Below are 27,786 nucleotides of genomic sequence, written 5' to 3' on the forward strand. Positions count from 1 at the left end.
GGGCTTGCCTCTCTACCAGGGATGTTGAGTAAATGTTACTACCTGCCCCACCCCTCTTCCTGAGAAATAGAGATAAACACCAGAGACATTCATGGCATCAAAACAGGTTGGTTCCAGAAGTTCTCAGCAAGCATCCCACAGCCATGAATTCTCTAAGAATTCCATCAGTATCTGGACATTGCTCAAGTTCACTTGAATGGCAAAAACTTACCAAAATTTAGGGCTTAGTCATATGACAAAACAATGCATCTTTCAGACCAGCCACATGAATGAGGCGAGCTGGGCTGCCCATCTCTGGAGTCGGCAGCCTCTTGCACCTGTGGTTGGAGAAATTTCCCTGAAGAGCCAAGGTGAAATGAGTATCTGATCTTGACCGTGTAGCTACAGATATGGAAACGATGATCTCTAATCAAGAGTCGTTTTGTTTTAGGGAGAGCACATGTCTATCTCAATCTGCGAATGCTCATTAAGCATTCCTCATGAGCCATGTGTTGTCCTGGGCAACCAGGAGTTCAGAGCTGGAATTGCTTGCAGTCTTAAATTTCAAAATGTTTGTTGCCCCTAGAATTTTCTACTTCTTGGAAACTTTCTGGGGTTGAGGAATGAGGATTATATGAATCATGTAAGCGTCTACCTTCAACATCCAGACTGACTGAGGTCGTGAAAGACAAGAGCATGTCGGTAAAGCCACTTTGAGAACCCGCCTTGTTCCATGCTCTGCGCTGAGCTCCAGGCATGGAGGTTTCTTCCTGCCCTGCCTCACTGCTCACATCCTGTTTCTACAAAGATCTTAAGCAGCAATTCCCCAGTGATTCTCAAAAATGGAATATTCTAGGCTTTGGCTCTCATTATGCTTCTCTCTACCTAAAAGGGGAAGGTGCAAAGAGGAGCCCCGGGGGCGAGAACTCTGAGCGTGCCTCTGAACTCAGGCCTGATCCTTAAGGGCTGGGCTGGGCTTGTGGAGGAGATAGTGAGACTTAAAAAACAAAGGAAAATCCTGGGAAGACCACGAGAGTGCCAGAGATAAGATCTTAATCACTTATGGATTTGGGGTGGTATTAGCTTTTTTATATTATTAGATAACATGTCAGAAAGTTTTCCAGTTAAATTGAGAACATGAGAGGGGCAGTGGCTGAAATAGTTATTCTTAAGGTTCCTTTGGTTCCACGTCTTGGGTGTTGAGCCATCACTTTTGAGTTTGGTCTTGATTTTGGACATGGACGTAATCGACTGGAGGCCTTTGCTGCTCTGGCAAAAAAAAAAGTGCCTCTGGGAGGGCGGGTGGGATTGGATGGGGCCCTGTTTTTCCTTCTGGTGAGTGTCCGTGATTCTCAGAACGTTGACCTAAGAACTCCACCCAGATCCAAATGCTCCCTGGTGTCTGGAGGTTGCTCAGAGTAAGTCCAGCCTACTGGGAGTAAGTCCAACTTGCTGGGAGTTGTGCTCGTCACTCCAGGGCACCTTCCTGAGCCCTGCCTGTTGCCCTCTGCCCCAGAGGAGGGGGCCTCCTATCACCCCAGCCCACAAGGACCATCCCCAGAAGTCCTGATCAGGGGATTAGACCCCACTGTCTCTAATCTAAAGGAATATAGTTTCCAGGTTGGCATGTTATTTGACATTGCAACGTTGGCCTTTAGCAATGGGCAAATGGAATTGTGCAAGGAGAATCTATTTTTTTGCCCTTTTGACTATATTGAGATCACTTCCTTGGAAACAAATTGAGGCTAATTTGTGAATATTTTGTACTCATCATGAGCAAACACTACATAGTGGGATTATTTGTGTCCTGTGCTTTTTCTGACAGCGGCAATTGCACATAGTAGGTCAACTGTGTATTAACCACTTTGCCCTTTGTTTTTGGGGAAACTGATGCTCAGAGCCTGGACTGAAGCTCTCTGTGGTTCTGGATTATAGATTCAGACCAGGAGAACCTTGCAAATAACTAATTACCTCATTCTACCTAGTTTTACTTATTTTGATTAGCTCGAGACCCCAAATCTGAATTACCAGTTCAGCCGTCCCTGGCACCATCATTCAGGCATTTAGCCCACATTTTCCAAGTCTGACCTAATACGTGCTCTTTATTTCAGTCACAGATTTGGGAAACATTTAGTCTGTTTTCCCAAGCGAGTGCCCCTGGGTTACATAACGCTGTAGCAGCCTCCGCAGTCCAGGCTGAAGGACACACGTGGACCAAGGGCCCAGCTGGGGTGCCCAGCCTGTTATGACTGTTACTTGATGGAAAGTACAGAGTGTTCCTCTTAGTATTCAGTGGGTGTCTGGCTGTTACTGTGTTGAACTCACTTTCCTTAAATGAACCTTTGTTAGCCTATTCTAATTCATAAAATGCTCCTGACACAATGATCTAATTTAGTTGTTACTCTGGCAGGAGATTGTGGCTGTTACTGATCTGACCCATGTGGATGAGCCTGTGGCTGAGAAGATTAGCAGGTTGGCCACACTCCCCATTGATGGTTGGCCCAAAGCCTTGGCCCAAGAAAAGCCCACCTCCTCTAACCCTCGGGGGTGCACTTCTCTGGACGACTGCTTCCTGCCTCTTGTGGCTTGGTCAGGGTCCTGGCCACCAAGCTTCAGCATGGCCCACTCTCAGACTGGAGTCTTAGATTTCTACCTAGTGCTGCCATCTCAGGAAGTAATGTTGAAGTTCGGAGAAGTTTAGGTTACAGCAGTGTCACCGTATTTGTTTAGCAGTGGTCATTTTTTTCTGTTCAGATACAGAATGCAACAAACGTGGTTCCGCAGATGAGGGCAGAGCATGAGGGGCTTGTCAGGGCATCGGCTGAGAGAAACACCAGCAGTTGACCTTGTGAGGGCTGGTCTGCTGAACCTAAGCCGAAGACAGAGGGGCAGCTGGCCCTGAGAACTAGGGGTGCACCATTGTTCACACTTCTGAAGAGCCTTTCGCTGGAGAAATGTAAACAGTACACAGGAACAGTGGTGGGTGCAAGGAATGTGACTTCTGCTTGACTGGCCACGTGCCACCAGAGGAAAGGGAGTTCTCGATCCTTGTTTCCTCCTATTGTTCTACAGTCTCTGGGTTCCTTGGACAGGGAGAATCACAAGTTCACAAGCATCAACAATACTAACGTTCATTTTCTAATTTCTAGCATTGGCTATCTTCTCCCAGGGCTTCAGATTTGTCCCAATGATGTTCACAGCCTGCAGCAGCCAAGATATTCTGCACATCTCCTGTGTGCCAGACCCCCCTGTAGGCACTGGGCAAACAAAATTACAACACCGTCTTTGATTTTGTGTGGGTTTGCAGGCTAATGAGAGGAAGCAAACAATAAACAAACAAAGCCATGTGATACGTGATCGCATATCTACACTCTCCCTCTTAACTAAGGCTGTATTCAGATTTGGATATGCGCAAGTCCCTTGAGTTAAAAAAAAAAAGGCAAAAAACAGAGAAACCCTCCACCCCCCATCCCACTCAGCAGCCACCTTCCATCCTCCCGAGTCACAGCCATACCTGTGAAGACATTTGTTTACACTCACTGTCTTCATCTGTCACCTCTCAGTCAGCCCCCACCCCTGTCCAGTTGGACACAGGCCTGTGATTCTGCCAAAACCAGTCTCCCGGGTCCCTGGTGGCCTTGTCCTGCTGCATCCGATAGACCGGCTTGGCCCTTGTCTTCTCTGCAGCGGCTGCCTGTGGGCCACGCCCTCTCCATGCCAAGCCACATCTTCGTAGCCGCCCTTGCAGGATCCTTCTGCTCTAGCAGCCCGGTCAGTGCTGGGATGACCCAAGGCATGGCCTCGCCATCCTCACCCCTGAGCTCTCACTTGGGAACCCCATCGTGCCCACACCTTCCGCTGCCTATCAGATCGCCCGGGTACTCAGCCTTGCTCCCCAGCCTCTTTTTTGCCTTCTGACTTCACCATTGGGTGTCTTATATGCACCTCAGTCTCAGGATGTCTGAAGCGGATATCGGGGCTTCGTCCCAGCCATGGTTTTCTTCTGATTTTCCTTATCTCCATTTTCACCCAGCTGTGCAAGCCGGAAAGCCAGGAATCATTCTTTTTCCCACCTTCTCACCTTCTCCTCAAGGGCCTCCAAGTCTTGTCCACTGACCTTTTACATTTCTTTGAAATTCATCTCACCATGTCTGCTTACCACCACCCGAGTCTGTCTGCTCTTCACACCACAAAGTGATTGTTCCAAACAAAATATGCTTGTGTTCAGCACCTTTTTTTTTTTTTAATGTGCTAAGAAAAAGCTTTTATTGTTTACGGCAATAAAACTACTGAGATTCGTAGTTTTTTTTTTTTTTTTTTTTTTATTTATTGATTTTTTTTTTGAGAGGGCATCTCTCATATTTATTGATCAAATGGTTGTTAACAATAATAAAATTCTGTATGGGGGGGTCAATGCTCAATGCACAATCATTAATCCATCTCAAGCCTAATTCTCGTCAGTCTCCAATTTTCTGAAGCATAATGAACAAGTTCTTACATGGTGAACGAATTCTTACATAGTGAATAAATTCTTACATGGTGAACAGTACAAGGGCATTCATCACAGAAACTTTCGGTTTTGATCACGCATTATGAACTATAAACAATCAGGTCAAATATGAATATTCATTTGATTTTTATACTTGATTTATATGTTGATCCCACATTTCTCCCTTTATTATTATTATTTTTTTTATTTTTAATAAAATGCTGAAGTGGTAGGTAGATGCAAGATAAAGGTAGAAAACATAGTTTAGTGCTGTAAGAGGGCAAATGTAGATGATCAGGTGTGTGCCTATGGACTAAGTATTAATCCAGGCTAGACAAGGGCAGCAAAACATCCACAAATGCAGATTTCTCTCAAAACAGGGGGGGTGAGGTTCTGAGCCTCACCTCTGTTGATCCCAAATTCCTCACCTGATGGCCCCCCTGCGACTGTGCCTGTCTTAGGTTGTTCCTCCCTTGAGGAATCTTACCTGTCTCTGGCTAACCAGCCATCTTCCGGGGCCATACAGGGAAATGTAAAGTTGGTAAGTGAGAGAGAAGCCATATTGTTAGAAAAGGTTAGCTTTTTACTTCTTTGCAGATTTATGCCCTGTGGCTTCTATGCCCAGCACTTGTCTCGAGGTATCTTTACCACCTGGGGGAATTATGATACTTGGTAAATTCGATATGAGGCACGAATTCTATTTAAGGGTTGTAATTAGGAAGGAAGAAGAAAAGCTATAGAGGTAGCATATGGAAGAAAACATGGGAGGATTGATTATTTCTTTGACATATCTTCTTGTAGAGTACTTTAAGCATGTATAGGTTTTAAACTACCAACTAATTTGCGCTCACATATTAACATAATAGGAATACGGTGACATAAACAAAGCAGATCTATAATTACCATCCATCTCCAGTGAAGCCAAGAAAACCATTTAGGCATTCTAGGCATTTGTGAAAATTTGTCTATGATATGATGGTTATTGTCCAACTGTGCTTGAACAGTCTGAGAGAAATCAGACAAATTAAAGCAGCCCATTTCTGGGATCTGTTCACATCCCATATGTTCTTTTAACTGTAGATAGTCTATAGTCATAAGATTTTGGAGCGCTACAACTTGCACCCCTCCCAACTCCTGGTTGAGTCCCAACAGTACAGATCCAGTCAAATTCGTTGTCTCACTGTATGCACATGCCAGCCTAGACATCTCCCTCCTCATTCCAATGGCAAGTCCAGGAAACGGTGGGGTGGATGCAGCCACAACCTCAGCATCGCCCAGATCCCTGTGGAGGCTTTTTGATGATCATCCCCCTGGCACAAGTCCTCCAGAGAGTGCTGATGCCGGAAGCTCCTCCTCATATCGTATCTTAGTTCATTTTCTGGGTAGCCAAGCTAGGCCTTGATCTTCTGCATAGAAACAAACAGACCCTTTGCCCACACTTTGACATGCCCTCTAAACCACTGTGTAGAACTCATTGGAGGTCAGCACACAGGAACTGCTTTTTTTTTTTTTTTTATTAAGAGAAAGGAATATTATCAGAAAAGAGTACCTCCATAGCTGATCATCTGACACCCTTTAAGTGATCAACATTAAGGATATTTAAAGCATGCGTTGATCTTTGATTTACCAATAGTTTTATCCTATCAAGGAGTAATCCCCCTTTTCTTTCTTTCTTTCTTTTTTTTTTTTTTAAATCTTTAATCTACACTGACATGAAGAATACCATGTTTACTCTGCTCTCCCCTATATCAGGTCCCCCCTAACAACCACATTACGGTTACTGTCCATGAGCTTAGCAAAATGTTGTAGAATCACTACTTGTCCTCTCTGTGTTGTACGACCCACCCTCCCTTTTCTCCCTCCCCCCCATGCATGCTAATCTTAATACCCCCCGTCTTCTTCCCCCCCCTTATCCCTCCCTGCCCACCCATCCTCCCCAGTTCCTTTCCCTTTGGTACCTGTAAGTCCATTTTTGTGTTCTGTAATTCTGCTGCTGTTTTGTTCCTTCAGTTTTTCCTTTATTCTTATACTCCTCAGATGAGTGAAATCATTTGGTATTTCTCTTTCTCCACTTGGCTTATTTCACTGAGCATAATACTCTCTAGCTCCATCCATGTTGCTGTAAATGGTTGGATTTTTCCACTTCTTATGGCTGCGTAGTATTCCATTGTGTATATGTACCACATCTTCTTTATCCATTCATCTACCGATGGACATTTAGGTTGCTTCCAATTCTTGGCTATTGTAAATAGTGCTGCGATAAACATAGGGGTGCATCTGTCTTTCTCAAACTTGATTGCTGCGTTCTTAGGGTAAATTCCTAGGAGTGGAATTCCTGGGTCAAATGGTAGGTCTGTTTTGAGCATTTTGATGAACCTCCATACTGCTTTCCACAATGGTTGAACTAATTTACATTCCCACCAGCAGTGTAGGAGGGATCCCCTTTCTCCACAGCCTCGCCAACATTTGTTGTTTGTCTTTTGGATGGCAGCTATCCTTACTGGTGTGAGGTGATACCTCATTGTAGTTTTAATTTGCATTTCTCTGATAATTAGCGATGTGGAGCATCTTTTCATGTGTCTCTTGGCCATCTGTATTTCTTTTTTAGAGAACTTCTGTTCAGTTCCTCTGCCCATTTTTTAATTGGGTTATTTGTTTTTTGTTTGTTGAGGCGTGTGAGCTCTTTATATATTCTGGACGTCAAGCCTTTATCGGATCTCTCATTTTCAAATATATTCTCCCATACTGTAGGGTTCCTTTTTGTTCTATTGATGGTGTCTTTCGCTGTACAGAAGCTTTTCAGCTTAATGTAGTCCCACTTGCTCATTTTTGCTGTTGTTTTCCTTGCCCGGGGAGATATGTTCAAGAAGAGGTCACTCATGTTTATGTCTAAGAGGTTTTTGCCTATGTTTTTTTCCAAGAGTTTAATGGTTTCATGACTTACATTCACGTCTTTGATCCATTTTGAGTTTACCTTTGTATATGGGGTTAGACAACGGTCCAGTTTCATTCTCCTACATGTAGCTGTCCAGTTTTGCCAGCACCATCTGTTGAAGAGACTGTCATTTTGCCATTGTATGTCCATGGCTCCTTTATCAAATATTAATTGACCATATATGTTTGGGTTAATGTCTGGAGTCTCTAATCTGTTCCACTGGTCTGTGGCTCTGTTCTTGTGCCAGTACCAAATTGTCTTGATTACTATGGCTTTGTAGTAGAGCTCGAAGTTGGGGAGTGAGATCCCCCCTACTTTATTCTTCTTTTTCAGGATTGCTTTGGCTATTCGGGGTATTTGGTGTTTCCATATGAATTTTTGAATTATTTGTTCCAATTCATTGAAGAATGTTGCTGGTAATTTGAGAGGGATTGCATCAAATCTGTATATTGCTTTGGGCAGGATGGCCATTTTGATGATATTAATTCTTCCTAGCCATGAGCATGGGATGAGTTTCCATTTATTAGTGTCCCCTTTAATTTCTCTTAAGAGTGACTTGTAGTTTTCAGGGTATAGGTCTTTCACTTCTTTGGTTAGGTTTATTCCTAGGTATTTTATTCTTTCTGATGCAATTGTGAATGGAATTGCTTTCCTGATTTCTCTTTCTCCTAGTTCATCATTAGTGTATAGGAAAGCCACAGACTTCTGTGTGTTAATTTTGTATCCTGCAACTTTGCTGTATTCTGATATCAGTTCTAGTAGTTTTGGAGTGGAGTCTTTAGGGTTTTTTATGTGCAGTATCATATCATCTGCAAATAGTGACAGTTTAACTTCTTCTTTACCGATCTGGATTCCTTGTATTTCTTTATTTTGTCTGATTGCCGTGGCTAGGACCTCCATTACTATGTTAAATAACAGTGGGGAGAGTGGGCATCCCTGTCTAGTTCCCGATCTCAGAGTAAATGCTTTCAGCTTCTCGCTGTTCAGTATAATGCTGGCTGTGGGTTTATCATATATGGCCTTTATTATGTTGAGGTACTTGCCCTCTATTCCCATTTTGCTGAGAGTTTTTATCATGAATGGATGTTGAATTTTGTCAAATGCTTTTTCAGCATCTATGGAGATGATCATGTGGTTTTTGTCTTTCTTTTTGTTGATGTGGTGGATGATGTTGATGGATTTTTGAATGTTGTACCATCCTTGCATCCCTGGGATGAATCCCACTTGGTCATGGTGTATGATCCTTTTGATATACTGTTGAATTCTGTTTGCTAATATTTTATTGAGTATTTTTGCATCTACATTCATCAGGGATATTGGTCTGTAATTTTCTTTTCTGGTGGGGTCTTTGCCTGGTTTTGGTATTAGGGTGATGTTGGCTTCATAGAATGAGTTTGGGAGTATTCCCTCTTCTATTTTTTGGAACACTTTAAGAAGAATGGGTATTATGTCTTCTCTGTGTGTCTGATAAAATTCCAAGGTAAATCCGTCTGGCCCCAGGGTTTTGTTCCTGGGTAGTTTTTTGATTACTGTTTCAATTTCTTTGCTCGTAATTGGTTTGTTTAACTTTTGTGTTTCTTTCTTGGTCAGTCTTGGGAGGTTGTATTTTTCTAGGAAGTTGTCCATTTCTTCTAGGTTTTCCAGCTTGTTGGCATATAGGTTTTCATAGTAGTCTTTAATAATTCTTTGTATTTCTGTGGAGTCTGTCGTGATTTTTCCATTCTCATTTCTGATTATGTTGATTTGTGTTGATTCTCTTTTTCTCTTAATAAGTTTGGCTAGAGGCTTATCTATTTTGTTTATTTTCTCAAAGAACCAGCTCTTGGTTTTGTTGATTTTTGCTATTGTTTTATTCGTCTCAATTTTGTTTATTTCTTCTCTGATCTTTATTATGTCCCTCCTTCTGCTGACTTTAGGCCTCATTTGTTCTTCTTTTTCCAGTTTCGATAATTGTGATGTTAGACTATTCATTTGGGATTGTTCTTCCTTCTTCAAGTGTGCCTGGATTGCTATATACTTTCCTCTTAAGACTGCTTTCGCTGCGTCCCACAGAAGTTGGGGCTTTGTGTTGTTGTTGTCATTTGTTTCTATATATTCCTTGATCTCTATTTTGATTTGTTCATTGATCCATTGATTATTTAGTAGCATGTTGTTAAGCCTCCATGTGTTTGTGAGCCTTTTTGTTTTCTTTGTAGAATTTATTTCTACTTTTATACCTTTGTGGTCTGAAAAATTGGTTGGTAGAATTTCAATATTTTGGAATTTACTGAGGCTCTTTTTGTGAGCTAGTATGTGGTCTATTCTGGAGAATGTTCCATGTGCACTTGAGAAGAATGTATATCCTGTTGCTTTTGGATGTAGAGTTCTATAGATGTCTATTAGGTCCATCGGTTCTAGTGTGTTGTTCAGTGCCTGTGTGTCCTTACTTATTTTCTTCCCGGTGGATCTATCCTTTGGGGTGAGTGGTGTGTTGAAGTCTCCTAAAATGAATGCATTGCAGTCTATTTCCCTCTTTAGTTCCCTCTTTAGTTTCACATATGCTGGTGCTCCTGTATTGGGTGCATATATATTTAGAATGGTTATATCCTCTTGTTGGACTGAGCCCTTTATCATTATGTAGTATCCTTCTTTATCTCTTGTTACTTTCTTTGTTTTGAAGTCTATTTTGTCTGATATTAGTACTGCAACCCCTGCTTTCTTCTCACTGTTGTTTGTCTGAAATATGTTTTTCCATCCCTTGACTTTTAGTCTGTGCTTGTCTTTGGGTTTAAGGTGACTTTCTTGTAAGCAGCATATAGATGGGTCTTGCTTTTTTATCCATTCTATTACTCTGTGTCTTTTGATTGGTGCAGTAAGTCCATTTACATTTAGGGTGACTATTGAGAGATACGTACTTATTGCCATTGCAGGCTTTAGACTCGTGGTTACCAAAGGTTCAAGGTTAACTTCTTTAGTATCTTACTACCTAACTTAGCTCACTTATTGAGCTGTTATATACACTGTCTGGAGATTCTTTTCTTCTCTCCCTTCTTATTCCTCCTCCTCCATTCTTCATATGTTGTGTGTTTTGTTCTGTGCTCTTTTTAGTAGTGCTCCCATCTAGAGCAGTCCCTGTAGGATGCTCTGTAGAGGTGGTTTGTGGGAAGCAAATTCCCTCAGCTTTTGCTTGTCTGGGAATTGTTTAATCCCGCCATCATATTTAAATGATAGTCATGCTGGATACCGTATCCTTGGTTCAAGGCCCTTCTGTTTCATTGCATTAAGTATATCATGCCATTCTCTTCTGGCCTGTAGGGTTTCTGTTGAGAAGTCTGATGTTAGCCTGATGGGTTTTCCTTTATAGGTGACCTTTTTCTGTCTAGCTGCCTTTAAAACTCTTTCCTTGTCCTTGATCCTTGCCATTTTAATTATTATGTGTCTTTGTGTTGTCCTCCTTGGATCCTCTCTGTTGGGGGTTCTGTGTAATTCCATGGTCTGTTCGATTATTTCCATCCCCAGTTTGGGGAAGTTTTCAGCAATTATTTCTTCAAAGAGACTTTCTATCCCTTTTCCTCTTTCTTCTTCTTCTGGTATCCGTATAATACGAATATTATTCCTTTTGGTTTGGTCACATAGTTATCTTAGTGTTGTTTCATTCCTGGAGATCCTTTTATCTCTCTCTATGTCAGCTTCTATACGTTCCTGCTCTCTGGCTTCTGTTCCTTCAATGGCCTCTTTCATCTTATCCATTCTGCTTATAAATCCTTCCAGGGATTGTTTCACTTCTGTGATCTCCTTCCTGACATCTGTGATCTCCCTCCGGACTTCATCCCATTGCTCTTGCATTTTTCTCTGCATCTCATCCCATTGCTCTTGCATTTTTCTCTGCATCTCTGTCAGCATGTTCATGATTTTTATTTTGAATTCTTTTTCAGGAGGACTGGTTAGGTCTGTCTCCTTCTCAGGTGTTGTCTCTGTGATCTTTGTCCGCCTGGAGTTTTGCCTTTTCATGGTGATAGAGATAGTTTACAGAGCTGGTACGAGTGACCGCTGGAGGAGCTTCCCTTCTTGTTGGTTTGTGGCCTTCCTCTCCTGGGAGAATAGCGACCTCTAGTGGCTTATTCTTTTCAGCTGTGCGCAGACAGGGCTTCTGCTACCTGCCCGTTTGCTATGGAGTTTATCCCCGCTGTTGCTGTGGGCGTGGCCTGACTGGGGCTACTCCTCCAAAGTGGTGGAGCCCCATTGGAGGGGGAGCGGCCGTGAGGCTATTTATCTCCGTAAGGGCCCTCTGTGCTCCTTGTTGCCCAGGGGGTTAGAGTGCCCAGAGATCCCCAGATTCCCTGCCTCTGGTCTAAGTGTCCTATCCTGTCCCTTTAAGACTTCCAAAAAGCACTCTCCAAACCAAAACAACAACAGCAACAATGAGAGAGGAAACAGAAAAAAAAAAAAAGGAAAATACACGTGATTTTTTTTGTCCTCAGGCGCCGGTCCCAGGCACCCACTCACCTGTCCTGCTGCCCTGCCTCCCTAGCACCGGGGTCCGTGTCCCTTCAAGGCTTCCAAAAAGCACCTGCCAAAAAAAAAAAAAAAAAAAGGGAAAAACGCACGATATTGTTTGTCCTTAGGCACCAGTCCCAGGCAGCCACCCACCGGTCCTGCCGCGCTGCCTCCCTAGCACTGGGGTCCCCGTCCCTCCAAGGTCTCCCAAAAACACTTGCCAAAAAAAAGGGAGAAACGCGCGACCCTCTCTGTCCCCAGGCGCCGGTCCCAGGCACCTGCTCACCGGCCCTGCCGCCGTGCCTCCCTGGCACTGGGGTCCCTGTCCCCCTAAGGCCTCCAAAAAGCACTTGCCAAAAAGAAAAAAACGGGAGAAACATGCAATTTTCTTTGTCCTCAGGCACTGGCCCCAGGCCCCCGCCCACCGGTCCCGCCGCCCTGCCTCCCTAGTATTGGGAAAAACACATGATTTTCTTTGTCCTCAGGCACCGGTCTTAGGCACCCGCTCACCAGTCTTGCTGCCCTGTTTTGCTGGTATTGGGGTCCCTGTCCCTTTAAGGCTTCCAAAAAGCACTCGCCAAAAAGAGAAAAAAAAAGGGGGAAAAACGCGCGATTTCCTCCGTCCTCAGGCGCCGGTCTAAGGCACCCGCCCACCGGTCCCACAGGGAAAAATGTGCAATATTCTTTGTCCTCAGGTGCCGGTCCCAGTCACCTGCTCACCGGTCCTGCTGCTCTGCCTCCCTAGCACCGGGGTCCCTGTCCCTTTAAGGCTTCCAAAAAGCACTCACCAAAAAGAGACAAAAAAAAGGGGAAAAACGCGCGATTTCCTCCGTCCTCAGGCGCCAGTCTCAGGCACCTGCCCACCAGTCCCGCAGGGAAAAACGCGTGATATTCTTTGTCCTCAGGTGCCGGTCCCAGGCACCCGCTCACCGGTCCCGCCGCCTTGCCTCCCTACCACTGGGGTCCCTGTCCCTATAAGGCTTCCAAAAAGCACTCGCCAAAAAAAAAAAAAACTGCTCTGGTTTCTTTCCCCCTGCTGGGAGCCGGGGGTAGGGGCGCTTGGGTCCCGCCGGGCCGGGGCTTGTATCTTACCCCCTTCGCAAGGCGCTGGGTTCTTGCAGGTGTGGATGTGGTCTGGATGTTGTCCTGTGTCCTCTGGTCTCTATTTTAGGAAGAGTTTTCTTTGTTATATTTTCATAGATCTATGTGTTTTTGGGAGGAGATTTCCACTGCTCTACTCACGCCACCATCCTGGCTCCGCCCCTCGTGTTCAGCACCTTTTAGGGGCTGCAAGTATTTGGGCACGGCCAGAACCTGGGGAAGCAGGGGCAGGTGAAGAGACTCGAGAGGTATGCTGGGATGTTGGACCGTGAGTAGACATGTATGTTGTGCACTAAGTCTAAATATGAAAGCTGTGCTTTAGGTGATAGGGAGCCATTGAAGGTCTTAAAGTAAAGGAGTGTCATCACATAGTTTCCACATTAGGAAATGGTTGAGGCGGCCACACACAAACTGCCTTGGGGAAGGGGCAGACCAAAGAATGGAGGCAACCAGGAGAAGGGAGCAACACACTCACCCTACATTTTGCTTCAATTTTTATCACTAAACATGACTGGATTATACTAGTGAGGCTGTACATGTAGGGCTAAGAGTATGGGCTTAAGTTAAACAAATGTGGTTCACATCCCCACCCTGGCATCTCCACTGTGTGGAGGGCACAGGGGGTGCTCTCAGCTTGCTGAGGTGGTAGGAGCTTACTGTGAAGCCACTTGGGGCTCAATCCTGTCCAAGGCTCAGGTCCACACCCCCCATCCTTTCCGCCATCTATCCACGCATCCATACACACCCACACACACCCACACACACTCTCCTGTGTCTATGTCTGGACCCTTGCTACCCATTCTAATGTATCTCTCCTTTTCAGATACTTCTCCTCTAGGCTCCCTACTTTGGTCATCCTCCCAAATGAACTCATACTATTTTTTGCACCCAAAATGCTTTTTCTCCTCTGCTATTCCAAAACCTATAGCTTAGCCTGGAGCGTGTCCCAGGCTCTCCAGATTTCCCCCTGCTCTGACCTGGAACATAGCATGTCGGGGGTTGAGGAACTGTAACGCTCACCTCGTCTGCTGCCCTGACTTCACAGAGGATGCCAAGACTGATCTGATGGTCAGTGATTGGGAGAGCGAGCCCTGTGGATGGGTCTAATGTACATTTTTAACTACTATACCCTGGGTCACTTTGAACAATTTATCCTATGTATTTAATTTTTTAAATTAAAGTACCATTGATATATAGCCTTATGAAGGTTTTACATGAAAAACAATGTGTTGCTACATTCACCCATATTATCGAGGTCCCCCCCCCTGCATACCCCATTGCAGTCACTGTCCATCAGTATAGTAAGATGCCACAGAGTTGCTACTTGTCTTCTCTGTGCTACACTGTCTTCCCCATGAGCACCCCCACACCACGTGTACTAATCATAATACCTCTCAGTCCCCTTCTCCCTCCCTCCCCACCCACCCTCCCCACCCCTCCCCTTTGGTAACTGCTAGTCCCTTCTTGGAGTCTGTGAGTCTGGTGCTATTTTGTTCTTTCAGTTTTGCTTTGTTGTTATACTCCACAGATGAGGGAAATCACTTGATATTTGTCTTTCTCTGCCCGACTTATTTCACTGAGCATAATACCCTCTAGCTCCATCCATGTTGTTGCAAATGGTAGGATTTGTTTCTTTCTTATGGCTGAATAGTATTCCATTGTGTATATGTACCACATCTTCTTTATCCACTCATCTACTGATGGACACTTAGGTTGCTTCCATATCTTGGCTATTGTAAATAGTGCTGTGATAAACATAGAGGTGCATATGTCTTTTTGAATCTGAGATCTTGCTTTCTTTGGGTAAATTCCTAGCAGTGGGATTCCGAGGTCAAATGGTATTTCTACTTTTAGTTTTTTGAGGAACCTCCATATTGCTTTCCGCAATGATTGAACTAGTTTACATTCCCACCAGCAGTGTAGGAGGGTTCCCCTTTCTCCACATCCTCACCAGCATTTGTTGTTCCTAGTCTTTTCGATGCTGGCCATCCTAACTAGTGTGAGGTGATATCTCATTGTGGTTTTAATTTGCATTTCCCTGATTATTAGCGATGTGGAGCATCTTCTCATGTGCCTGTTGGGCATCTGAATTTCTTCTTTGGAGAAGTGTCTGTTCATATCTTCTGCGCATTTTTTAATAGGGTTATTTGCTTTTTGGTTGTTGAGGTATGTGAGTTCTTTATATATTTTAGATGTTAACCCCTTATTGGATATGTCATTAACAAATATATTCTCCTATACTGTAGGATGCCTTATTGTTCTGCTGATGGTGTCTTTTGCTGTACAGAAGAGAAGCTTTTTAGCTTGATATAGTCCCATTTGTTCATTTTTGCTTTTGTTTCCCTTGCTCGAGGAGATATGTTCAGGAAAAAGTTGCTCGTGTTTCTATTCAGGAGATTTTTGCCTGTTTTCTTTTAAGAGTTTTATGGTTTCATGATTTACATTCAGGTCTTTGATCCATTTCGAGTTTACTTTTGTATGTGGGGTTAAACAATAATCCAGTTTCATTCTCTTACATGTAGCTGTCCAGTTTTGCCAGCACCAGTTGCTGAAGAGGCTGTCATTTCTCCATTGTATATCCATGGCTCCTTTATTGTATATTAATTGACCGTATATGAGTGGGTTTATATCTAGGCTTTCTAGTCTGTTCCATTGGTCTATGGGTCTGTTCTTGTGCCAGTTGCTTTAATTTTTATCACTAAACATGATTGGATTATACTAGAGAAGCTGTACATGTGGAAGCTAAGAATATGGGCTTGAGTCAAATAAACGTGGTTCAGAAGTGTCTGTTCATATCCTCTGCCCATTTTTTAATTGGGTTATTTGCTTTTTGGTTGTTGAGGCATGTGAGTTCTTTATATATTTTGAATATGTATATAGATGTCAAAATGACATCCACTTGTGTGATTTTGGATAAATTACTTGCCTCTCCACCTCATTTTCCCTATCTGGGAAAGTTAGGGTAATAATTGTACCACCGCATAGGGTCCCTGGGAGGACTCATGAGATAGTTCATATAAAATGCTTCGAACAGTGCCGAGCCTATTGTAAGTATTCCATATCATTTCTCTGGTGTTCAGAGGTTTTAATGACTTGATGTCTCAGTGAAATCAGAAATTTCTTAAAGGCAGGAAATCCTATATCTCTCTGTTGCACATTTACAAACCCCCCCCAATCCTGCAATAGGCAAGGCACAATCCCTCTGACTCATGGGGACACTGGACTGCTGCCCAGGGCCAGCAGGCAGGTAGCTGAGGTTGGGCAGTAGCACTGTTTCCGAAAGGACGTCCCCCACTGAGCGTCCCCAGGGTGCTTTGGTGGAGCCCCAAGAACTGGCCATGCTGGTCCAGAGACTCACCTTGAAAGCTGAGCGGGGCGGGCTGTGCTTTCTCTGTGGGAGGAGCAGCCTGGAGCTGGCAAGTTGTCCAGTCGGTCGGTTACTCATCCTTGGCAGGAGAGTGTTGTGTTTATAGGTGCAGGAAGCCCGTGGTGAGAAGAACACCACTTGCCAAGAGTGACTTCTCTCTCGCCCTAGGAGGTTTACTGAATTACTGCCCAGGTGCCCAGGGCCAGGCTAAGATCCCATATGGGTGAGCTGGGAATATGTTCTGTGCATTCCAAAGCTCTCCATTCTTTACTTTTTCTAGAACCAGACCGACCCTTCTGGGGAAGGGAAAAATAAATAGCGGGAGGAGCCCATTCCTGTGGGGACCAGGTTCGGAGACACCCTGAGCACAGCAGCACAGCAGCTGAGCAGGGACAGGCGAGGACATGGGAGGGCCTGTTACATGACTCCTGCTTGTCAGCGGAGAGCCACGAGAAGCCCTTCCGAGGAGGGAGTTCCCCTTCCTGTTGAAGAGACCAGACAGGCCGTGCCCTTGGGAAGCCTGTGTATGTGTTTGGCCACAGAGAGGTCAGCCCATGTCTGGCTTTGGTTCTCCACAGGGATCTGTGGGTGCCAGGATGTCCACAGGTTCAGAGTGGGATCCAGACAGCCGCCTGGTGCTCGCGAGGGCAGGGCTGTGGGCTCCAAACCCAGTGCCCTGGTGTGGCCGGTGTCAGGGCCCCAGCCACGCAGGCATGGGTGCCTGGAAGCATATAAAGCTCAAGTTGGTTTTCTGCTCGTTTTAAGATGGTTGTTGGGGAGTTCCAGGAGCTGAGCCCAGGGCCTCACAGAGGCATCCAGGCGACAGAGAGGACCTGACTTGTGACAGGGAAACCCCCCAAGTGAGCACAGGCTTCCCAGCACACAGTCCTTGTCCCTCCTCTCGTCACCGCTTCCTGGAGACAGGGCAGAGGGAGACCAGGGCAGGCAGGGGGCTGTGGGAGAGGGAGACAGTGAAAAGGGGAGGAGCGTTCCTGGGGGAGACGCTCTCCCGGCTCAGCCTGCGGGAGCCAGAATGGACTCCCAGAGGCACTGAGCCTGCTCTGGAGGGAAGCCCAGTGCGTTCTGGAGTGAGATGGAAAGCGTCTGGGCACCAGCTGTGGGAGATGATTTGTGCCCAGGGTCTGATGTCTGCCTGGTCGTGGCATCTTGCTCCTGAGCTGGGTGAGCATGGGGAGGAGAGAATCACTTCTCATTTCTGCCCATCCCAGGCTGGCCCCCTCCTTCCTTTGGCCCCACAACTCTCAGGCCAGTCCCCTCAGGTCACCCCATGGGCACCTCAGGCCTCGGGGACCCCGAGTTGAGCCTGGGGGTGAGGTAGAGCTGTGCCTTTGCTCCTGGGCCTGGGGTCAGGGCCACTTGGGCCCTGCCTCACACCTCTAGCTATCATGTCCCGTTTGGCTCCCAGGCCTTCCTGCTGACGGCCTGGTTCCCCCTGCACTGACTGCACTCACATGCAGGGAGCTCCCCAAGTGGGCCTCAGCACCTTTGCGGTGCCAGCCTCCCTGCTGGGCCCTGGCTGTCCTCAACTTGGGTTGGACCTGGATTGGGGACCCTACGGGAGCTTTTATCACTGATGTCTCTGCTCCAAGCTCCCAGAATGTGCTCTGTCCCCCATCCTCTGGTATCTACTCCAATCCCCCCCTCTCCCCTAGCTCCCACCATAACAAAACCTGTGATGAAGACAGCTGGCATTTATTGAGCACTTACTGTGTGCCAGAAACTAAGTGCTTTACAAAGGTTGAGTGATTTAACTCAACAGCCCTACGAGGGATGCATTTTTATTAGCCCCACTTAAAATGGAGAAGCCAAAATAGAGAGGGATTAAACACCAGTGACTGCTGGTAAATAGGTTCAGGAGCCACTGCAGGCACTCCGGTGACCCAGCCACACACTAACTCCTACTCTCTACTGCCCCGTCTTCCAGGCATCCCCTTGGTATCCCCACTCTGCCCTCCACCATCCATGATCCTTCGTAAACAGGCTTTTATACCCTCAGCCAGGTGCAGAAATCCTCACCCATCCTTTTTCCTAAAACTAGTGGTCCCTGAGACTGCATGGGGTGACACTAGGGGTGGCTCCATCCCGTCATACTCCCGTCTCTGCCATGCTCCCTTAAGACCTTTGCTTTCCACCCCCTGGAACACTGTCCCCTCCTTTGAGGTTGTACCATCCCAACTGCATGATCCTCCATATTCCTCGTCCCTGTCACTTACTGACATCCTGATTACCCCCCACGCTCCCCAAAGACCTCAATACTCACCTCTCCCCACAGCCCCACTGTCCAGGAGCCCTGCATTGCTGTGGCAGCCATCCATCCACACGGCATTGCTCCCCAACCCCTGCGGGCCCAGCTCCACCAGCAGCCACAGCAGCTGTAGCCTGTCTCCTGGGCACCCCATGCAACTGGATGCTGCGTTAGGGATTTACTTGCAGCAGCGCTGATATTCCTGCCAACACTCACACAAGGAAGGCATTCTCCTCGTTGACAGAAGAGGAAACGGGTTCCCAGACAGGTGTAGAGACTTGCCCATGGTGACATAGTGAAACGGTGGAGGGAGGACTGGAACCTGGGTCCAGTGCAGCCCCTCAGCCTTGCAGGGGGCTGGTCAAGGTACCCTGAGCTCCTTGGCTGCTGGGCCTGGAAGCTCGGGCATCTCTGCCTGGCCGCAGCCCTCACCCCTCCGTGCGTCCTCTCCCTTTCTCCCACTGCATCTCTCTCTGCTGTGATCTCTGGAGCTCGCCGTTCCCTCAGTCCCTCCATTTCCCCCAAAACTTTCTCTTTTCTCGATCTTTCTCTGTAATCAGAAGAGTATGCAAATATATCCCATCTTCAGAATCCCTTTCCCTCCTCCCCCTCCTCACCTCTTCCTTTCCCTCTACAACCAGATTCCTTGCAGGAGCTGCCTGCTCGTGGTTACCACCACCTCACCTCTGCCAGTGGATCTGTCCTCACCATTCCGCGGACTGTGGCGAAACCCGGTAGCCACTGTAGGATCTTGTGCCCTTCCTGCCTCTACAAATCACCGATGTTGGGGCTTCCTGTCATGTCCCGTTTGGCTCCCAGGCCCCTGGGTCCCCTCCCTGCTCTCTCACAGCTTCTTCCCAGCTTGCTTTACCCTTCCTCCTAAATAGCCAGTATTCTGTTATAAGCAGAGGCAAGGGGCTGCGTCTTGGCCCAGAGCCCATGCAAGCACTGTTTTGCTGATGGAAAGCTGTTGAATGCTGTAGAGCTGAAATTCTGTATAAATAGACACATTGACAACTTCCTGTCCATTTAGCTATCAGTCATTCTAACAAACTGAGAACTAATGATAGCTTGCACGTGTAGCAATTCACGGCTTACAAGGTGCTTTCACATGACCTTGAATGTTCCTATCTATGTATAATGAAAATATGTTTATGTCTGCACAATACTGTGGGCATCATTAAATTTAACCAGCTTTGCCAAGGCGTTTGGGGGTCACGTTCCCGGTCCCCCATTCAGCTCTGCTGGGGATTGGTAGGTTATTATCCTTGGGACAGGGCCAGATGCCTTTTATCATCTTAACAAAATGTGATCCTACTAGGGTATCTGGGGAGCAAGGGCTGACCAGAAGATGCGGGAGGTCCCTGCCCTGGCAGGTTGAGGGAAAGTCAGATTGAGGCCCAACTGCAGGATCTGACACAGGTGGATTCAGATAAAATGTGACCAGACTTACGTAGATTGTGATACTGTATGTGGTCCATGCTTTCTAAAGGAGGCTTGGAAGCGCTAACCAAGATGGCAAGTAATTGAATTCTGTGTGCAGCCCCCACCGCTGGGTAGAGCTGACTCAGTACAGTGTCGAGAAGGCTTCTGAGGCCAAGCGCAAGCTTCCGGGAGCAGAATCCCACGAGGGGGCAGCACGTCTGCCATAGGCGTGGAGGAGCACCGGCTGGCACGTGCCCCATCTTTGCTGTTGCTGCTTTAAACTGTCTTTGAAAGGCAATGAGCTAGTGACAGACCAAACCGGGGCCATCAAAGGAGTCACTTGGAACACGTGTTCTGGTGGTTTCGGCCCTTTCACCAGGTATGGAGCCTGGGGCTGCTTCCCTACCTTGACTTACTGGGACTGTGCTTGGAGCTGTCAAATATTTGAGGCCACAAAGCCATGTGGATAAGGATTTTCTGATGTCCCACTTGCTTGCCCACCCCACTGAAATGGGCTGGGGCTCTTTGCGCTCCCTCCACTTTGCAGATTCTTTGCACACCGTTTCTTTTTATCATGTCCTTGCGGCTCAGGAGTTGTGGTGACCTTTCAGGACCGGCTCATGTCTCTGGTGGTGAGTCCTATCCCCACCCACCCCACCCCGGGACCGCAAGGACCTTCAGCGAATCACCAGATCCTGCTCTCTCCTGCCCTTGACTCTGAACTCTCTCTCCCTGAGCCCCAGATCTAGGGTGCACTCACTGAATGGCCTCGGCAGGGTTTTGGAGCCCTCAGCCACACATGGTATCAGATGTGCCCAGAGCAGCTGGGCCTTGCCAGTGAACCATTCTGGTGGGGGTACCGAGCTCCAGGCGCCCCCGGTGGGGACAGAACTTTCCACCTGGGTGCTCACTCACCATGGGGAGCAAGCTCTCCCTTCTACACACACCCACTTCACCCCAAACCCAGCTCTTCAACAAAATCACACACTACCTCTTCTTGAGAACTTGGACACTGAAATACTGTGTCAGGTTATATTTGGATAATTTTATAATTGCTGCCGGAAACAATTCAAGTAGGAGGGAAAACCACACTCACCCTTTCAAAGCAGCCCCTCTGGCCTGAGTACCATGTTTGCTGCTTGTAAATGCAGCACGGATTCTGCTGTTGCTGTGTGGTATGGCATGATGTGTAAGCTGGTGGAGAGGGCTGGGGCTGTATGAAAACCTACCGCTCAGGTGCGTGGATATCTGTAACTCTGAAATGCATTTTAAAAAATGGATTGATGGGTAGATGGATGTAGTAAAACAACAGGTACCAGGCTCCTGGTGGGACCTGAGTGGTGGGTCTCTGGATATTCATTTACAGTTTTTTCAACTGGGTTACAGATTTGGAAATTTTCATAACAACGTTGGGTGGGGTGGGGCTCCTCCTGATGCTGAAACATTTTAATTTAAAACAGGTTCTTGACCAGTGTGGTCCTTGAGGCCAAAGTGAGGGAGCTGTTCGGAATGCATCCATTTCATTTGGGAGGACTTCCTGTGGGGGATGGTTTCCTGCTGGTCGCAGGCTGGGGGAAGGGGGCAGGCATTCCTCCCTCCTGGCTGCTGCCTCCTTCTCCAGGCCCCCCCCCCCCGCTACCCTGGAGCAGGGCGCTGTCGCCCACGGCTCCCACACCACCTGCCGGCCTCTAGGTGGTTAAAGTGCGCTGCATGGCCTGCTACTGGCCTGGGCCTGGCTCTGCTCCCCCGGCTCCCCTGTGTCCGGGCACTGCCTGAGGAAGGGGAGGGCGCTCTTGCATGGTCCAGCGCCCGCCGTGGCTCTGCTCCTGGGCAAACAGAAAACAGCGGCCACGGGAGGGCTGGGAGACCTGGCTGTTCCAGGTGGCCTCAGGCTGCCTGCAGATTCTAGACACCGCATTCTAGTGGGGTGGGGGCAGGAAGTGAATTCAGGCGGAGGGGCTCTCTGGAGTTAGGTCCTGATCTCGATTGCTGGTCGCACACATTGGTGGTCTCACTGAAGGCGCTGGGATCCAACCGCCAGGGTAACTGACTCAGGCGTGAGGGTAAAGTGCAAGGCTCCTCGCCGTCTGAGCCCAGCCTCCGCCCCTCCTGCTAGTATGTGAGTGAGTGTGCAGGAAAGGCAAATCCTTCGTCCTATTAATATCAGTCTTAGCAAAATAGCATTTGGAAGGAAAATACTTTGCAGTATAGCATAAGAAAGATCTTTAAAGATGAAGTGCCATTTATAACACCGCTTTCTGTGCAGTGTAGAGAATCTAGAATCCACTATCAGGCCCTTGGGCACCTTGGAAGATGGCCCTCTCCATGCTTTGCAGCGCGTGCACACACTAACACGCTCAGCCCTCTGGGCCAAGTGGTTTCCTGGCCCTTGATGCCTGCAGAGCCTTGAGGGGGTGCCCAGCTCCTCCCCTCCTGCAGGCTGTGGAAAGGGTCTCTCCTGCAAGGGGAGAGCCTCCTCTGGTGCTCACCTTGGTTAGGGGTTGCTCTGTCCTCTTTACTCCTAAGAGGCAGGAGGTCCTGGAGTCCAGCCCATGGCCTCTGGAGCCAGTCTCCCTGGTCCGAGCCCTGGCCCCACAGCCACTGGGGGTCTGACCTCCACCCAGCGCGTTGTCTTTCTGTGCCTCCTTCCGTCCCCTGTGGAGTGAGGATGATAAGCCCTCCTGTGTGCGATGGTTATAAGAATTAGTTGAACTTCTGCTGTAAAGCCTGACATGGATACAGTGAGCACTGTTCCGTGTTCGCCGCGGTTCTGGGGGCAGGTCTGAAACCGTTTTCCCTGGGCTAAAGTGCGCCTCAGAGGGAGGCTGTAGGGCCGCCCTGTGTCCGTGCCTTTCCTCTTCTATTCCTTGCATTCCTTGGCTCAAGGCCTCCTCCTCCCTCTTTCCAGGCAGCAATGCAGCTCCTTGCTTCTCTGGTTCCATGGCTGCCACCTTCTGCAGCAAATCTCCCTTTGCCTCCCTTTATGTGGACCCTTGTGATGGCATTTAGGGCCTGATAGGATTATTCAGGAGAATCTCCTGTCCCAAATCCTTCACTCACTCTGCACAGTCTGTTTTCCCATAAGAGGAAACAGTCACAGGTTTGGGGACTAGGATGTGGACATATTTGGGGCCATCATTCCCCTAACAATCGAGACAGGAAAGAGCTCTGGCCCTGGTTCTGCAGCGTGACTTGGCTAAGTTCTGGTCCAACTTGGAGCTCTGGCCCAGAGGGACTCTGAGGGCACAGTCCGCGTGTCATCCTGCTGGCTCCCCAGTAGCTGGCACAGGGTGCGCGCCAGGTACTTCTGTGTTCGCATGGCCAGGCTCTGATGTGCTGTGTGTCCTTTTAGGCCATGGCGAGTGTCACTGCGGGGAATGCAAGTGCCATGCAGGTTACATCGGGGACAACTGTAACTGCTCAACAGACATCAGCACATGCCAGGCCCGGGATGGTCGGATCTGCAGCGAACGGGGCCATTGCGTCTGCGGCCGGTGCCAGTGCACAGAGCCAGGAGCCTTCGGGGAGACATGCGAGAAGTGCCCGACCTGCCCCGATGCTTGCGGCAGCAAGAGGTGACGGTCCCTCTGCTAGCCTCCCAGCCGGGCCAGGCCTGCTTGCAGCCAGTCAGCCCTCAGGGCCGGCCAGCCTGCCTCCCCATCTCCACACCTCCCACCCATCCCGCCTGGCTGGGGAGCAGAACTCTTACTGACATTAGCTGAAACACCTTCTTTGAAACACTGGTTCTGTGGGGGATTTTGTAAGAAAATACAAATGAGACAGAACCAAAGAACAAAACTATGCTATTCTTAAACAGATTTAGAAATTATCAAATTACTAAATTACAATGAAATTAAACTGGTTTTGGTAACAAAATAGTGCCTTAGCTATTGGGTATTTCAAAAGGGGATTCAGTTTGCATCCTTTTTTCAGATGCATTTGATCCCTCACCTGTGCCTCATCAACATCTCCCAAACAGCGTGTCATGGGACATCCGGGTGGGAAATGCTGCTTTAAACAAAACATGATCGGAAGGTAAACTGGAGAGGAGGGCACCCGCCCCAGACGAGGCATGCCAGAAACTACCAGCAATGGCTGTTGAATTTTCTGCTCCATTTACAGATACCAGAGCCCTGACTACGCACTGCTATGAATGCAGAGATTGTCTCAGTGTGGGCACCAGGCCTTTCCTGGCTCAGCCACAGGGTCATTTTCCGAGGTGGCCTCCCCAGGCTCTGCCCTTCATACTCTGCTGGAGCGTGAATGGGAAGGCATGAAAGAAATCAGGCAGATCAGCCCTCAGGAAAACGAGGGTGGCGGTTTCCCCTGAATGTGCCGGAGAGACAGCTGAGCTGCATCATCATCCGTGCTATGGGGCCATGAGGGAAGGAAGCAGGGACACGGATAATCAGAAGCCAGTGCTAATCCGGACCTCTTTTCCCTTTGGCTGAGGAATGCGGCTGTGCAGTTTGCTCTTGGCAGGCTTCCCCTCTGAACGCCCGGCTCTGGCTGGTAACGGATGAGTTTGTGCCTCTTGAGCAGGCCGCGGCTGCTGGTCAGTCCGTGCTCAGACATGTTCTGGGTGACAGAACCCTGTTTGGACAAGGGCCCCAGATAATCCAGGTGTTGGTAATTGAAAGTTGGCTGCAGATCGAGAGCCAAGATAGACAGGGCCACGATTTATTTTGTGTGATTGCAGGGCAGCCGGGGAGGGTAAGGGAGAAGAAAACCAGATACACTTTAGACCTGCTAAGAGTGGAGAGACAACAGAAATCCAGATAGAAACATCCCGGGGGAGGAGGTTACCCTGCTGGGTCTGGAGCCCAGATAACTGTGGCCGTGTGAGCATGGTGTCACTGCCATTATCCGCATTTGGTGCCTGAGGGAGCGGCCCTCCCCCACCGCCCAGCGGCAGAGCACTTGAGTGTGTGCTGTCCTTGGGGCCCTGAGGTTAGGACAGCACACATGGAGTCAGAGAAAGCAGGTAAGGCCCTATTCTTCCCTTTAGTGCAGCAAGGCAGTGTACAATTGGCTTAGTCAGTTAAGTGACACCATGGGAAAACAACCCTAGCTTTAAATGTTTAAAGCATTCATTTCCTAGTAGAGATAGACTTGGTAATTGATTGGCCATTAAGCAATACCAAAAGAGCAAAGAGATACCGGAAGGGAGCCTCACTATTTATTGCTGCGTCTGGGCCACGCTGACCCTCTGTCTCATTCACTGCCTACTTGCAACTTTTTTTTTAAGGTCCCTTTGATAGTGACTTGTATGAGGCTGTTTTTCGCCTTGTTGTTTTGCTGAGAGCCACCCCGTTTTGAATGCCTTACGTCTTTTTTTGTTTTTTTTTACTGGGGTTTCATAACAGCCAGACTCCACTTTGTAGAGCTAACCAAATACACCCTTCACCTTAAGTGAGTTTGCACTCAGTCTCAGCTGATTTCAATTAACAGGCTCTCTGAGCAAAGTCTCTCGGCAGCTTGTTTGTTTAAAAGGCCCAGACTTATTTTAACACATGACTACAGTATATCACAAGTTTCAACTCAGTACATGGAGCACACAGGTTAGACTGATAGGTCCACGTGGATAATCAGGACATGTTTCCTGGAAATGGCCCCTGCTTTCATGACAGCAGGGATGCAGTTGGAGGGTGAACCCTAGCTGAGACCGGAAGCAGCCACTTTTCCTTGCTGATGTGTTAATCCGGGAGGCTGGAGGGGGTGCTGGGCCCTGACAGCATGAATGGTCCTGCCAAGTCTCAGTCGCCTGCCCTCTGGAGCTCTGGCCTCAGGGGAAAGGCAAACAGGACCAACTTGTTTGTAACTCCAGGATGTTTCCATGAAGTCATTCCCAGGAGAGAGAGATTTTGTGGCCAATTCTGGAATAGTTCATTCTTAGGCATATTAGTACTTTCTTAAGAAAGTCCCACCTGCTTTCTCCTGCTGATCTGCTTACTTGCCCGGCCTCCTCAGTGGTCTGAAAGAAGAGTAAGGGCTTGGGGAGGGGTTTGTCTGAGAGGAAGGGGCCCTGGGTGCTGCACCCAGCTGCCACTGACTTCTCTTTGGCCTCATTTTCCTTACCTGTAAAGTAAGGAGCACTTGCTGAGATGCTGTCTGAGCCCCCTTCCAGTTGACATTCCAGTCCAGTTTCCACGCTGGAAGCGTAGGATCTGGTCTCTTATTCTCAAGGAATTAAAAGAGGATGGTGATGATTAAGGCGATACATTGTGGTCGTACATCCCTCTATGTTTTTGCCAGAAAGCTTTCCAGAGATACAACCCCTTGGGTCCCTGTGGACCCCCCATGTAGCTGAGGCTCTGTGAGGTCATGCCCTGCACTCTGGCGCCAGGGACCAGCTGCAGGGGGCGGCGGCCCTCCCAGCACACCAGGCCCTAACCCAGTTCCTGAAGAAGCCCGTTTCAGGGTCTGTCACCTTCCTCCCAGGCCACCCTGCAGGGTCGCCTCATAGAGTCCCTGAAAGTTCACTGTCAGGTGGGGATTTGCAGAACCCACTCATGCCTGGCGCTGAGTTCTCCCCATCCCATGTACTCTCTCCTTGCCATTGTCCCCTCTCCTCTCTGCATAAGCTCAGGGCCCCTCTCTCCCATCCACAAGCTTTACAGTCCCTCAGATCAGCTTCCAGGAGTTGTCTTCTCGGTGGTGTAACAGAAGGTAAACAGAATGGAACAGGGCTCAACTATGTAAAGTATAAACTGTAATCATTAATTGAGCCTTTAATGAAGCATTTTCATACAATATCTGATTTAAACTGTCCATAGGTAGACGGAGAAAAGGGTTCAAAGTGTCTCTTTCTGGCCCCTAACTATTCTCTCCAGAAGGCCCTGTTGAAATGTGGTTCTCTGGGAGAGGGCAGCACCCTGTAGCCCCTACTAGAGTCTAGCATAGACCAGCTAATAGGTGAGTGGACAGCAGGGCCTTGGGGACCCTGCCAAGGAGGCTTTGTCTGGGAGGGAGACGCGCCTGGGAGTCTCCAGGTGGGCTTCTCAGCCTTACGTCCATTGGAATCCCCGGGAGCCCCTGCTCCGCTCCAGAGATTCGGAGTCCCTGGCCGTGGTGTTTCCTTGGAAGCCCCCCTGGAGAGTCATGTGCAGGAGGGTCAGGGATGATGATCCTGGTGACAGTCACCTGGCGGGGGTCCTAGAAAGTGGGGCAGCATGGGGGCATCGAGCCCTGGCCATGGGGGTGTGAGGACTTTCCTCTGAGGCTGGGAACAGTTTATTTTATCACTCAGAGATTTCTTGCCCGGGGCTGACTCCCCGGTCAGGCATTTCATGCACTGGAGTGCAGACAGATTCGGCTCCTAGTGTCAGAATTTGAAAGGTCTCCAAGTTGACATATAGTCCAGAAATGCCTCTGAACTCACATGTTTCTCCAAGAAACCTCGGGTTTCCCCACATAATAGCAATAAGATGCCAAGCAAGTGTTCCCCAGGGCCAAACATCTGAAGACAGGAAGCCCAGGGGCCCGGGCCCAAGGGAATGCTGGGGTCTGCACTGTTGGGAGCTCAGTCCAGTGTGTGGAAGAACCCCATGGCATCTAACCCCCGTGTGTACTGCCTCTTTTCAGAGACTGTGTTGAGTGCCTGCTTCACTCAGGCAGCCCACCTGACAACCAGACCTGCCAGAACATGTGCAAGGACCAGGTGGTCACACGGGTGGACACCCTCGGTGAGTGTGCCCCAGTGGCCCTGGGTGGCCAGCCCCTGTTGGCTCATGGGAAATACCTAGAGG

At 48.2% G+C, this 27,786-nt stretch overlaps 1 protein-coding gene across 4 annotated transcripts in view; it reads left to right on the forward strand.

Moving 5' to 3' along the window:
* Nucleotides 1-27,786, forward strand: part of ITGB5 (integrin subunit beta 5) — a 140,965-nt gene that overhangs the window by 83,273 nt on the left and 29,906 nt on the right. For all 4 annotated transcript variants that reach the window (XM_073231521.1, XM_073231522.1, XM_037012982.2 and 1 more), the window contains exons 11-12: nucleotides 23,391-23,613; nucleotides 27,623-27,723. In XM_073231521.1, coding sequence (XP_073087622.1) covers nucleotides 23,391-23,613; nucleotides 27,623-27,723 — 324 coding nt within the window. The remainder of the gene's footprint in view (nucleotides 1-23,390; nucleotides 23,614-27,622; nucleotides 27,724-27,786) is intronic.

Source organism: Manis javanica, chromosome 3 (genome assembly GCF_040802235.1).
Source record: "Manis javanica isolate MJ-LG chromosome 3, MJ_LKY, whole genome shotgun sequence".
Classification (NCBI taxonomy): Eukaryota; Metazoa; Chordata; class Mammalia; order Pholidota; family Manidae; genus Manis; species Manis javanica.